Raw genomic sequence first — 14,953 nt, forward strand, 5'->3', positions numbered from 1 at the left:
TATGTAGTGAAGGATATTCTTGAACTGATCTTACCGCCTTTACCTCCCCAGTGCTAGAATTACAGATATGTACTAGGAGGCCTGCATTATGCATTGTTCAAACCCAGAGCTTCATGTATGCTAGGTAAACACTCTTTCAACTAAGCTATATCCCAAGCCCTAACTATTTATCCATCCATTAAAAAAAACAGTGTATGTGTACCACACGCATACAGGTGCCTACAGGGGCCAGGAGAGGATGTTGGATGTCTGGAACTGGAGTTAACAAGAAGCGGTTGTAAGCCACCTGATGTGGGTCCTGGAAACTGAACCTGGGTCATCTTCAAGAACAGCGAGTGTTTGGGCTGGAGAGATGGCTTAGCAGTTAAGAGCACTGGCTGCTCTTCCAGAGGTCCTAAGGTCAATTTCCAGCAACCACATGGTAGCTCACAACCATCTATGTTGGGATCTGATGCCCTCTTCTGGCATAAAGTTGTTCATGTAAATAGAACACTCATACACATAAAATAAATAATAAATCTTAAAAACAAAAACAACAACCAAAAAATCCCAAATAGCAAATATTCTTAACCACTGAGCCATCTCTCTAGTCCCATATACATTTCTTATTCCTTTTTTTGAGACAAGGTTTCTCTGAGAAGCCCTGGCTGTCCCAGAACTCACTTTGTAGATCAGGCTAGCCTTGAACTCAAAGAGATCGGTCTGCCTCTGCCTTCTAAGTGCTGGGATTAAAGGCGTGTGCTACCATCTCTTGGCTAAGAACAAATTTGGAGATTTTAGTTATGTGAGGTGGCACATCACTCATTAACAGTATGAAGCCAGGGCTAGCGAGATGCCTCAGCAGGTAAAGGGGTCTGCCGCCCAGGGCTAGCGAGATGCCTCAGCAGGTAAAGGGGTCTGCCGCCCAGGGCTAGCGAGATGCCTCAGCAGGTAAAAGGGTCTGCCGCCCAGGGCTAGAGAGATGCCTCAGCAGGTAAAGGGGTCTGCCACCGAGGGCTAGCGAGATGCCTCAGCAGGTAAAAGGGTCTGCCGCCCAGGGCTAGCGAGATGCCTCAGCAGGTAAAAGGGTCTGCCGCCCAGGGCTAGCGAGATGCCTCAGCAGGTAAAGGGTTCTGCCGCCCAGGGCTAGAGAGATGCCTCAGCAGGTAAAAGGGTCTGCCGCCCAGGGCTAGAGAGATGCCTCAGCAGGTAAAGGGTCTGCCACCCAGGCTGCCTTATACTTTCCATCCTCCTGCTTCAGCCTTCAGAGTAGATGACATCCCCAAGCCCAGAGCAATAGGTTTGAACTTGACCACAGCCCTATACCACAGCCCTATGATGGGAGACATGTAACCTGATCACCCTGGTCGTCAGCTGCACAGTTGACAACAGGATGACAGTTTGCCTCACAGCACGGACATCCAGACTCTAGTTAGCTAGGGCACTGTTCTTCGGAGTCTTCAATCTGTCTTTTGCTGAAGCTTTCTAGATTCAAGAAATGGTCGTAGGGGGCTAGCAAGATTTGGTGGGTAAAAGGGCTTGCTAAACCAAGCCTGATGACTTGAGTTCAATCCCTGGTCCCCACATGGTAGGAGGAGAGAACCAACTTCCCTACGTAGTCTTGACCTATATACATGGGTCACTGCAGGTATGGACCCACACACACATACAAACAAATAAATCAGTGTAAAAAGGGAAAGTGGTTGTGGCCTGGGGATGGAGCTATGGAAGGGTGCATGCCCGACATGAGAGGCTTTAGGTTCAATCCCCAGTTCTAAATAAAAGGGAAAGGAGGTGTGTAATCTTTGGTAAAGGCACATGGACACACATGCACACACACATACAAACACACATACCAAATAGATAAAATAAATGTAAAGATGGTTAGTAGTTTACCTCCTCTGATGAGCTCATTTTGCTCCCAGTTAATCCCGGGACCATGGGATTCATCAGATGGATCCGTTTTGAGTAGCCAAGTGCAGGGAGGTACTGGAATAAAAGCACAACAATAGCAGATATTAATATAAATTTCTCCTCGGTACTCTGTTCTCATCTGGTCTGACCAGCAACTTCAGGGCACTATGTACCAGACATTCTTCCTTGCCTTTCTAGTAAACATATATAGTTTTCAACAGTCATCATTATGTTAGCAGACTTTAACAAATATTCGTATTTTATATGTGTGTGTGTATGTGTATGCACGCACGTATATGCATATGAGGGTACATTCACCTGTGTGGGTACATATAAAGCCCGGAGGATGACATTGGGATGTGTTTTTCAATTGCCTTTCCATTACGTTTTTTGAGACAGGGTTTCGTTGTTTTGCCTACACTGGCTGCTAGTGAGCCCCAGAGTCCGTGGGTCTTCCTAGACTGCGACACAGACACACGCCACGACAGCAGGCATCTAAATGAGTGGTGGTAACTCATAGTCAAGTCTTCCTGTTTGCAAAGCAAGCACTTTACCCACTAAACCATCTCTTCAACCCGTGGAACAGTTTTATCTAATTCTTTGCCACTGGATATGTTTATTTCTAAATATTTGCTTTAAATTCCTAACGTGGTAAGTACTCTCACACACAGCTCAAGTTTTGTCTGTTTGTTCTTGTTTCCTCAGGTCAGGTCTCCAGGAGCAGATGTTATTAGGTCAGAGGATAGGAACGGTTTAGAGTTGCCAAAGTATTCTAGGAATTTATATTTCTGATTAAGTTGTTTTCTTTACACCTTGCCTAAAATGACCAACTTCAGAGGCTGGAGATGGCTCAGTGATTAACAGCACTGACTGCTCTTTTAGAAAACCTGGGTCCAGTTCCCAGCGTCTACATGGTGGCTTACAACCACTTGTGACTTCAGGCTTAGGGTATCTGACACCCTTCTCTGGCTTCTGGTGCATAGCCACATACGCAAGTGTAATACCCTGGACATTAAGAAAACAACAGCAACAACAACAAACCCCCCAACTCCCAAACTAAAATCACAACAACCCTCTCAATATATTCAAGCTCTTTCTGACAAAAGAACTATGTGTTTGTGCGGACCCCTGAACCCTGGTAAACCTCATCTCTGAGATCTGCGGTTTCTACGAAACTCAGAGCAGGGCAAACCAAACGCTCTAGGAAAGAAGAGCAACAGGAGGAATCAAATCCAGCAAGACCTGGAGCAGCTTTTGGGTAGGCACCGAGACAGTGTGGGCTGGTGAGGCAGACAGACCTGGCTGGCTCACACCTGTGCTGTCCCAGACACTGCAGAGCCAGGATGCCCCCTGTCCAGTGTGTGTCTGACCAGCGTGACTGCGCACCACAACTGACTTAGCTTCAGCTGTGTATCTCTTAGAGATAAGGGAGAGAGAGGTGGCCACTCACCTTCTCTGCAAAGGTAAAAATTTTCCTCTGATCAACACCACCAAACTGGGCATCTACTTTTAAGTACTCTTCATCCAAAGCCTGTGGAGAGAAACACGAGTGTAAACATCTGCTGTATTTGTCCCCTACGGGTCTGATACAGAAAATTTGAAATCATGTGATTTATTTTTTTTAAAACAGGGTAGAGCCAGGAGGGAAATAAATAACACAGAGCCCTCGGTGGTTCAGAAACAGCTGCTGAGTAACTTGCGTGTGTGGACATTACTGCATATGGTGTAGGCTCTGCTCTCAGGATGCTCCTAGTTTATCTAATTCAGTGGGGAGGGAGGGATGCTGGAGGTCCCTCACTGAATAAGACAGCTTGTGTCACATCAAAGAACTGTCTGCTTGCCATGACATCTACTTCTACTTGGGAGGTAGAAGCAAGAGGTTATCCTGAAGTCATGAGGTCAAGACCAGCCTGAACAATATAGATGCTGTTTGGGGGGGAAAAAAGTTGGGGGAGGTTGAGTCTGTGATAAGAGCATATGCTGAGCTTGTTTAAGGTCCTGGATTCAGTCCCTAGCACCAAACCTCGAAAGAAACTAAAGGCTTATGATGACTTATATGAAAGGGAGAACAGGTTCCTCACACATGAGGCCTGATGCTCTCCTACAACTTGGAAGAGCGGATTCTTTCCCTTTACCCTGTGGGTCTTGGGATATGGGGCTGGTTGGCAAGTGCCTTAACTTCCTGAGCAATCTCACTGGCCCAGTATTCAGAGTCTTTCTACTGCTTTGCTTTTGAGTACAGTTTCCTTGATACTCTTTATGCATGCGGACCGTAACACTGCACTTGGTATAGGGCTCACGACTACAATCCCAGCAATCAAGAGTCTGAGACACAGAGATTGTTGTGAGTTTTGGATCAATTTATGCTATAAAGTGGATTGCAGGTCAACTGTCCCACTCTTTCCCAATAGCAAACGACAACAAAAACAAACAAGACGACAACAACAACAGCAAACCCAAGCCCCCAAAGCAGTAAACCAGGGACTACAAGCTGAACAGTGTCTACTACTTGTTACTTGTCAGGCCTGGTGCCAGCCTGTGGATTCAGGGATGAATCAGATCCACATCCTTCCTGTAAGAAGCTCAATTACCTACTTGGGGAGAGACATGGAAATGAATCACTTCATACAGCGTGTAAAGGCTAACTACATGTTCACGTAAGGAGCAGGACCAAACACCAAGGAAGAAACGATTCCTGTGCTCCAGTCAGCAGGCTGTGGGGAAGTCTTCCTTGAATCAGACTGCGGGGTGGACTTGGTTTAAGACCATCTAGAGCTGGCCTTGGTAGTGCACGCCTTTAATTCCAGCACTGTGGGAGACAGAGGCAGGCAGATCTCTGTGAGTTCTAGGCCAGCCAGAGCAAGTGCTGGGGCTACACAGAGAAACCCTGTTTCCAAATCAATCAATCAATCAATCAATCAATCAAACCACCAAAAAAACTAGAGTGGTGGTTCTCAACCTGTGGGTCGTAACCCCTGGGATTATCAACCAACCTTTTCCCAGGGGTCGCCTGAGACCACTAGATACTTACATTAGGTTCCTAACTGTGGTAAAGTTACAGCTAGGAAGTAGCAATGACAGTGCCTGTATGGCTGGGGTCACCACATGAGGACGAGATTAAAGGGCTGAGAACCACTGCTGTAGAGGTTTTCTACCACAAAGAGGAGACGGTGTGAGAGGGCAGAGGGCTGAGAAGTGTTTAGGAAAACGCGACTGATTCAGTCTTCAAAAGCAAACTTCAAGAGATGTAGAGCGCACTGAGTGTAAAGATTAGACAAGGAGGGGAAGGCAAGGTTTGGTGGCTTGTGACTGCAATCTCAGGACTGGAGGCAGAGGCGGACACATCCCCAAGAGTTCAAGGTCAGCCAGGTCTAAGGAACGAGTTCAAAGTCAGCTTGACCAACACAGACTTGAAATTAAAATACCTGGTCGTGGTGGTGCACACCTTTAATCCTAGCACCAGGGAGGGATAGGTGGATCTCTGTGAGCTCAAGGCCAGTCTGGTTCACAGAGTGAGGTCCAGACTAGCCAAAGCTATATAAAGCAAGAACCTGTCTCAAAAATAGTAATAACAGAAGAAAGAAAAGTAGATAAGACCACGAGTATCATACGAGGGTGCCTTACTACTGTCCTGTCAGGGAACAGTTTTAAGGAGAAATGTGACCAGCACTGAAGAAAGACATCAGTTACAGACACGGCTGGGCATGGACCAGAGGCCTATGTAGGCTAGAGACAGACAGCATCACTAGCAGGCTATTGTAAGAGTCTAGTTGAAACACACCCATGATCCAAAGCAGTGGAGATGTGGAGCAAGACCCAGTTTAAGAGCTGGTATGTGTGTGTAAGTGTGTGTGCATACATGCGTGTGGAGGCCAGGGATGGCTGCCAGGTGTCTTCCTCCATCGCTCCACCTGAGGCAGTCACTCTCACTGAAATTGGAGCTCACAAACTTGGCTAGTCTTGCTAGTTAGTAATGGACCAGCCTGACGAGAAAGAAGCTGAGGTCAAAATAAATTCATTACTATTTGATCATGTCTTGACCCATTTTCTGAAATTTGACATTCCACACCCCATACCTTGACCTCCACCCTGGTAAGATGTTCTACCAAGTTCCTACATAACCAAAAACCCTTGGAAACACCTAGCCTTGTAGTTTTGGGGTTATCACACCCCTATTATCTCAAACACAGCTTTAGGGAGTTGTGTGACAGAAAATAAAGCTTGCTTAATTTGACCGAACATTTTGGGTTGGTGATCTTTACTCTCATAAAGTGGGATTAATAGTTAGCTTGCCTGGGGATTCCCTGTCTTTGCCTCCCAAGTGCTGGGATTCACAGGCAGGTTCCTACACCTGCCTGGCTTTTTTGTTTTGTTTTGTTTTGCTTCTTTGAGACAGGGTTTCTCTGGGTAGCCCTGGCTATCCTGGAACTTGCTCTGTAGAACAGGTTGCCTCAAACTCACTACTGCCTGCCCCCCCCCCCCTTTTTAAATGGCATTTTATTGATTTCTTTTTTTTTTTTAATTCATTTTCGAGACAGGGTTTCTCCGTAGCTTTCTGGTTCCTGTCCTGGAACTAGCTCTTCTAGACTAGGCTGGCCTCGAACATACAGAGATCCGCCTGCCTCTGCCTCCCGAGTGCTGGGATTAAAGGCGTGCGCCACCACTGCCCGCCTTTTTTTTTTTAAATGTTGGTGCTGGGGGTTTGAAAGAGCAAGCACCCTTATCTACTGAATCATCTCCCTAGACCTGAGTTTAAGAGTTTTAAAAAGCAACACTGGTAAAATTTAGATCATAATTAGTTGAGGTTAGGAGTGAGGAAGAGGACACACGGAAAGGCTGAGTAAAAAACTAGCTACACCAGCACTGTCCACAGAACTTCTCTGTAACCATGAGCATGTTCTCTCTGGGCTGTCTGTTCTAGCACCTCCTAGCAGTAACCACACATGGTTACCACAGACTAGAAATCTACACCATTTGATTGAAGAACTAAAATTAAAAAAGGTTGGGTATGGTGGTGCATACCTCTAATCTTAGCACTCTGAAGGCAAAGCCAGGAAACTTCGTGCAAATTTTTGGCCAGGCAGAAGTACATAGCATAACCTTATCTTAAAAGAACAAAAACCAGGGACTGGAGAGATGACTTGGCAGTTAAAAGCACTGGCTTCTCCTCCAGAGGTCCTGAGTTCAATTCACAGCAACTACATGGGGGCTCACAACCACCTATAATGGGATCTTCTGGTATGGGTGAAGACAGGTCACTCATACACATCAAACAAACAAATAGTTAAATTGAGTAAAACAAAACACTTCTCAGCAACTGGGAGACTACTTGGTACTTAAAACAAACACACAACTGGAATGAGGATAATTTCCTCCTGTAGCCCAGACAGGCCTAATCACCTTGAACTCAGGATCTTCCTGTCTCTGTGAGTTCCAAGACAGCCAGGGCTACACAGAGGGATCCTGTCTTGAAACAAACAATCAACAAACAACAAATTTTTGTTCATTCTGTTGCCGGGCTTGCTTGGAATTCCTAGGCTGGATTTGACCTTAAAGACTTCCATTTACTTTTGCCTCCTGAGGGCTGGGGTTAAAGGTGTGCGCCTCCACACTCAGCCGCCTTAGTTTCTTTAGTAGCTAATCCTACAGACTTATGTGCCACCTTCCTCAGCTAAGAAAAAAAATTTTTTTTGGTGGTGGTGGTGGGGGGGTTTGAGACAGGGTTTCTCTGTGTAGTGCTGGCTGTCCTGGAACTTGCTTGGTAGACCAGCCTAGGCTCAAACTCATAGAGATCCACCTACCTGTCTCTGCCTCCTGAGTGCTGGGATTAAAGGCATACCCCACTATGCCCAGCGTCGAGCTAAAATTTTAATAACTTTTTCCCTCCTTATAGTATTAGGGATCAAACCTAAGCAAACATTCTGCTACTGTGCAATATTTGAAGTCCATAGCTTTTTTTTTTTTTTTGGGGGGGGGGGGGGTTTCGAGACAGGGTTTCTCTGTAGCTTTGGAGCCTGTCCTGGAACTAGCTCTGTAGACCAGGCTGGTCTCGAACTCACAGAGATCCGCCTGCCTCTGCCTCCCGAGTGCTGGGATTAAAGGCATGCGCCACCATCGCCCGGCTGAAGTCCATAGCTTTAATTAGCACTATTATCTCTCTCTCTCTCCCCCTCTCGCTCTGTCCATCCATCCATCTATACTCTGGCTATGTAATCAAGGTCAACCTTGAACTTACAATGGAGCAGTCTTAAAAACAAAAAGGAACCAGGCATGGTGGTGTCTCAAAAACAAACAAAACAAAACAAAACCCAAAAAACCAGAAAGGAAACAGGAGACAGGGGCTTACAGTAAAGAAGTATCCAGGAAGGAGAAGAGCCAGGGTACCTGAAGAGTGAGTACAGGGTACAGCCAGTGCCTGAGAAGCTTCTGAACACTCATTAGAAACAATGCAGAGGGCTGGAGAGGTGGCTCAGTGGCTAAGAGCACCAGCTGCTCTTCCAAAGGACCCAGGTTCAATTCCCAGCACACACATGGCAGCTTACAACTGTCTATAACTCCAGAGTTTTAGGGGATTGGACACCCACACCCCCCCTACACATACAGATGGCTCACAACCATCTGTAATGAGGTCTGGTGCCCTCTTCTGGCCTATAGACATACATACAGATAGACTATTGTATACATAATAACAATAATAAAAAAAGACAGCACTGCCATCACTTCATACACACACACACACACACACACAGGCAAAATAGCAATATGCATTAAAAAAAAACCCTTAGAAAAACGAATGAAAGAGTACAGAAAGGCAACTGGTACCCTCCCCTCTCTCTTGCATACCTGCAGTCCAGGGTACAGCAGGCCACTCAGTAAAGGGTGCTCCACCTGTTTCACGACCTCAGCTCCGGCTTTCTTGGCATCATGTTGTGTGACCACAGAGGACAGACGGTACACATCCAGCGTGTACTCTCTTAAGAAGAAAGGCAGAGGAGACAGCTGTAAGACTGAGCCTAGGCCTCAGTGTCCCAGGACAGCCCCCCAATCTTAGGATGTCCTAAAGACAGCACTGCCGGGCGGTGGTGGCGCACACCTTTAATCCCAGCTCTGGGGAAGCAGAGGCATGCGGATCTCTGTGAGTTCGAGGCCAGCCTGGTCTACAAGAGCTAGTTCCAGGACAGGAACCAAAGCTACAGAGAAACCCTGTCTCCAAAAACAAAAACAAAACAAAACAGAAAAAAAGGGGCTGGAGAGACGGCTCAGTGGTAAAGAGCACTGACTGCTCTTCCAGAGGACCTGTGTTCAATTCCCAGCAACCACATGGTGGCTCATAGCCATCTGTAATGAGGTCTGGTGCCCTCTTCTGGCCTGCAGGCATATACACAGATAGACTATTGTATTAATAATAATAATAATAATAATAATATAGCACTGCCATCACTTCCACAACGTGAGATCCATCCATTCATCCAAACTCTTACTTTAAATTTCTGTTTTTTGGGCTGGTGAGATGGCTCAGTGGCTAAGAGCACTGACTGCTCTTCCGGAGGACCTGGGTTCAATTCCCAGCAACCACATGGCAGCTCGCAGCTATCTGTAACCCCTGTTCCAGAGAATCTAACATCGTTATATCAATGTGCATGAAATAAGGTTAAATAAAGTTTTTTAAAAAAAAAATAAATAAATTTCTGTTTTTCCTTTTGGTTCTTGAAAATGTTCTACTATTATCTCGTGGCACACTGCGTCTTTGCCAACCCCTTCTCTCTTCTGGAATCCCTAATCAATAAATACTACAATTTTCCAATCTTTCTTCCATACCATCAAAAAAAAAAAGTTTTAAATATATGGTATATGGCTGGCAAGGTGGCTCAGTGGTTAAGAACACTTATTCTTGCAAAGGACTTGGGTTGGTTCCCAGCACCCACACAGTAGCTCACAACTGTACATAAGTCCAGTTCCAGGGGCACAGGCATCCAAGGGGTGTGAATATATGCACACAAACAAAACACTCATACACATAAAATAAATAAATTTTAAAAATATCACCCTTGGGGGGCCGGGCGTGGTGGTACACACCTTTAATCCCAGCACTCAGGGGCAGAGGCAGGCAGATCTTTGTGAGTTCAAGGCCAGCCTGGTTCACAGAGTGAGTTCCAGGGCAGGCTCCAAAGCTACACACAGAATTATCTCAAAAACCTCAAAAAGAAATAAAGAAAACCTCAGCAGTACCCAGTGTCCTCTCCTAATTCTACCCAGTTCTGCCCCCACTAAAGGAACCTTATCTTTTTTTTTTAATATTTATTTACTTATTATGTATACAATATTCTGTCTGTATGCCTGAAGGCCAGTTGAGGGCGCCAGACGTCTTTACAGATGATTGTGAGCCACCATGTGGTTGCTGGGAATTGAACTCAGGACCTTTGGAAGAGCAGGCAATGCTCTTAACCACTGAGCCATCTCTCCAGCCCAAGGAACCTTATCTTAAGCCTGTTGCTGCTCTTCAGCTTTGCATTTGTTTCTGTAAGCAGTTGCCGGGAAACAAGCGTCTATACAGGTATACACTGGCAAATCCCCCTACTGGCCTGGAGTCCCAGGGTCATGGGGGATTTGCATCTCAAATTGCAGCAGATAAGGCCAAACCATTTCCCAATGTGATTTTGTCAATTTTTTTTTAAAAAGATCTATTTATTTCTATTTTATGGCATTGGTGTTTTGTCTGTGTGAGGGGGTTGGATCCCCTGGAACTGGAATTACAGACAGCCGTGAACTGCCATGTTGGTGCTGGAATTGAACCTAGGTCTTTAGAAGAGCAGCTGGTGCTCTTAACCACAGAGCCATCTCTTCAGACCAATTATTGTGAATTTTATTATCTATTTTGCCTCTTAAATTTTTTTCCATTTACTAACTACATTGTGATTTTTCACAATGATTTTAATCTCGATTTTTCTGAATAACAACCAGGGGCCATTATTCTTTTCCATATGATTACTAATCACTTGAGAATTCTAAGAAATACTCAATTGAACTTTTTTTATGTGATTGAGTCACTAAAAAAATTAATCATCATTTTTGCTTATTTATTTTTTGACGCAGTCTTTCACTATGTATCCCTAGCTGGCCTAGAACCATATAGCTCAGACTAATCCTGAACTCATAGAAATTTGCCTGTTTCTGCCTCCTGAGTGCTGGGATTAAAGGCATATACCACTATGCCTCTGATTCTGTAAGTTTTGAAAAACTGGATATAAAGTTATATGTGTCACAAGGATTTGGGTCATTTGTGGACTTGCATTTGTATTTGTGTGTGTGTGTATGCTTGAGATCAAGAATTTATGTGTGTTAAGTATTTATTTTACCACAGAATCACATCCCAGCCTGTGACTTGATATTTTTTTAATTTTACTTTTGATGTGGTAGAGGTCTTAATTTGATATGGGAGTTTTCTGGGAGTTCCATGCAGGACTTCATAAAATAGCTCTCTCTCTCTCTCTCTCTCTCTCTCTCTCTCTATGCAGGACTTCATAAAATAGCGCTCTCTCTCTCTCTCTCTCTCTCTCTCTCTCTGTTTTTCGAGACAGGGTTTCCTTGTGTAGCAGCCCTGGCTGTCCTCGAATTTAGAGATCCTTCTGCCTCTGCTGCTGAGTGCTGGGATTAAAGTCATGTGCTACCACCACCCGGCTTACAAAGCCTCCACTTTAATATAGTTCATTTTTCAGTCTTTTCCTGTGCTTTGGTGCACCTTGTCTCATTGGACCGACTCTGAGATTCTAACTCTCCCAGGGTCAAGCAGTCAACTGTGCTCCGCTTCTGAGACAGTACTCTACACCTCCTGAGAGCATATGCTTTAACATCTTTAAAATCGGCTCTCACAAGCAATGCTGTGCCCATGACTTAGCAGTTATTTTGAGGTATAGACACCCCCTCGCATCTCAGGATGCCCCATCTATACCAAGGGCCACCAATGCCCACATCTGTCCCTGACATAAGGTGGCTTAGCATCTCCATGCAACGTAAGAATTGTTGGAAGATGGCTGCCTCCTCTCATATTTCTTTCATCATTATTTGCTGAGGCCGAAGGAGAAAGGGAGGCTGGTCATTTCCCATCCCTTTGCCACAGGCTATGGGTCCAAGGCTGAGGCTTGGTTAGGGTTAGGGTTACATTTGTATCTGTAGCAAACAGGATAGAACCTAGGCGTTTCCAAGCCAGTACATTTTTGCTGGGTGAATTAAACCAACAAAGGGTATAGACTGTTTGTTTAATGGGTCTTAACAGGTAGTATCAAGTAGCTCCCAACCCAAATTTAAAGAGTACCTGGACTGCACCACCCTGTAATTAGAAAGGCATACCAAATCCATAAGGAGCGATCACGTGCTTACTTGCTGAGCTGGTAGTCGGTGCCTTTGACAAACTTGAGCTTCTCCAAGGGTACGCCAATGCTCTCCAGCATTGCCTTGATCACATTCTCATAGTAACTGGTTCGAAGTTCTAGAAGGTCCCAGGGAGCTTTCATGTTGTCCAGATAAGCATGAAGGTCCGCAAACAGAATTGTTACCTTGACAAAAACAATAAGAAGCCACCAAAATGTAAATCGGCCCCAGTGATTTCCACTCCCTCCCCACCCCCACCCTTGTTAAGGGTCTCTTTTGGTCATTTAACAATGACAACAGCTTGGTTCATAGCAAGCGTTCTTACCTCACACCCTGCCTTCAAGAAGTCAGCAATCTTGGACATGGGCACAAAGTAAGCCACATGTGGCTTCCCCGTGGTGGCCGTGCCCCAGTAAACTTTGAGTTCCCGCTCCTTCAGTATCTCCTTCAGCTTCTCTTCCCCCAGAACCTCCTGTTGTGGAAGCAGAAGAGCCGGTTTAATGCTGATCCCTTATCTTGCTCATCCTTTACCCTGTAAACAAAGTCGTGTGTCACTGGGGTTTCAGGCTCAGAGCCTGTGGGCAAATGTCACTGGAGTCCAAACATGTTCTCAGTGCTGAGAGTCAACCTAAGCTGTTCCTGTTGCTGCTAGTGCCTCTTCCAGGAAATGACACTGATGCTAGGGTATGAAGGCACAGATCTGCCCATCTACCCTCTACCCCCCAGTTACCCTCCCTCCTTTTGTAGTCACCTCAACAAACACTTTTCCTTTTTAAATTTTATGTATATAGGTGTTTTTCCTGCATATATGTCTGTGCACCATATGTGTGCAGTGACCCAGAAGGCTTGAAGGGGGTGTCAGATCCCCTGGAATGGGAATTACAGATGGTTGTAAGCCTCCATATAGGAGGTAGGAATCATGCTGGCAGTGGTGGCACACACCTTTGATCTCAGAACTTGGGAGGCAGAGACAGGTAGACCTCTGAGTTCCGAGGCCAGCCAGAGTGAGTTCCAGGACAGCTAGAGTTATGCAGAGAAACTCTATCTTGAAAAACAAAGCAAAGAAAACAAAACAAAAAAGGAAAGGAGCCAGGAATGAAAGCCAAGCCCAGGTCCGGAAGAGCAGCCAGTGATTTTAACTACTGGACCATCTCATCAGACCCTGGAGCCACCTTAATTTAGTCATCTCTTCTGCTGTCATCTGCTTCAGTCTCACTTCAGCGAGCTCCACGCCTCTGCCTCCCATATGCCATCACGACCCGGCACTCCATACTCCTCTGAGGTTCACAGAGGACCCTGAAGCAGCTGAACACTTACTTCCCTCCTCTTTCTGCTTAGGCATCTTTGCCACTGCTCTTGCCATCATTAAGGGTCAGCAATTCTCCTCTGACCCTACATTCTGTTTTGTTTTGTTTTGAGTCAGGGTCTCATGTAACCCAGGCTAGCCTCTAACTTCTAAGTGCTTAGAGTCCAGGTGTGTACTCCAGGCCATGCCTTGTCATGCATCAAACCCAGGCCTTTGTGTATGCTACAGCGAGAAAAGCCATTCTTGTGTAACCTGGAAACTATGTTGAAAACATATTGTTTTGAACAGAAAATTTGTTTTGACAAAATGAATATAATATGTTTTGACTTAAAAGATGCTGCCGTAAGCAAACAACGTGAGCATAAAGTTTTGACTGTTAATATAGAAAAATAATATGTTAAAATGGTGAGCCTGATAAAGTTATGGGCTGGCACACCCAAAGAGTTTAAGAACTACAAACGGGCTGGAGAGATGGCTCAGTGGTTATGAGTACTGGCTGCTCTTCTAGAGGTCCTGGGTTCAGTTCCCACCTGCAGGCTCACAACTGTCTATAACTGTAGTCTCATGAGAGCTGATGCCCTCTTCCGGCAATGCAAACATACATGCAGACAAAACACCCGCCCATATACACACACACCCACATAAATAAATCTTAAAAAATAACAACAGAAACCACCCCCCCTGAAACCAGATAGTGGACCCCAGGATTGCATCACCATGCTCCCAAAACACCCCCTGTGCTGAGCCCCATAGGCAAGGTAACTTTGAGACAGGCCACTGTGACTCTGTCTCCAGGGACCATCGAGTTCCTGGCGTTATTGGTGACTTCACACCCACCCACCTTCAGCCCTAGCTGATGACTGAAACTCTAAAGTATTTTCAGAAGTGCCATCCTCCCAGCTTGCCACAGCTGAAGGACTCAGGTCAAGCCTGCTCCTGAAGTACCCTCACAGGAGTCTAGTGGAAGCCTCAGCATTTCCTGCCCTACTGTTTCCAGATCGTGAGAGATCTATTAGCATGAAACTACTGTAATCTTTCTAACAGCAAAGCATCATAAGGAGATGTTTATGTGAATAAACCGAGTGTACTCGAAGGTAAATCTCATGTGGACATCCTAATTGCCGAGTGCTTCACAGCCCACTGGCCATTGGCAAACACTTTTTTTAAAAGATTTTATTTATTTATTATGTATAGTGTTCTGCCTGCAAGCTAGGAGAAGGCACCAGATCTCATTACAGATGGTTGTGAGCTACCATGTGGGTGCTGGGAATTGAACTCAGAACCTGTGGAAGAGCAGCCAGCGCTCTTAACTGTTGAGCCACCTCTCCAGCCCACTAGGCAAGCACTTCATATCTAGTTCCTAATTTCATATTCAGCCTAAATTAC

General features: G+C 45.5%; 1 protein-coding gene across 1 annotated transcript in view; it reads right to left on the bottom strand.

Annotated features, from left to right (window-relative positions):
• Yars1 (tyrosyl-tRNA synthetase 1) overlaps positions 1–14,953 on the bottom strand; it is a 30,852-nt gene that overhangs the window by 10,744 nt on the left and 5,155 nt on the right. Inside the window, exons 2-6 of the mRNA XM_041652526.1 lie at positions 12,587–12,733; positions 12,271–12,446; positions 8,737–8,866; positions 3,344–3,424; positions 1,876–1,968 (exon numbers count right to left, since the gene is read on the bottom strand). Of these exons, the coding sequence (XP_041508460.1) occupies positions 1,876–1,968; positions 3,344–3,424; positions 8,737–8,866; positions 12,271–12,446; positions 12,587–12,733 (627 nt within the window). The remainder of the gene's footprint in view (positions 1–1,875; positions 1,969–3,343; positions 3,425–8,736; positions 8,867–12,270; positions 12,447–12,586; positions 12,734–14,953) is intronic.

The sequence above is a fragment of the Microtus oregoni genome, unplaced genomic scaffold (genome assembly GCF_018167655.1).
Source record: "Microtus oregoni isolate MIOR12 unplaced genomic scaffold, Mior012 000005F_ref0000423, whole genome shotgun sequence".
NCBI lineage: Eukaryota > Metazoa > Chordata > Mammalia > Rodentia > Cricetidae > Microtus > Microtus oregoni.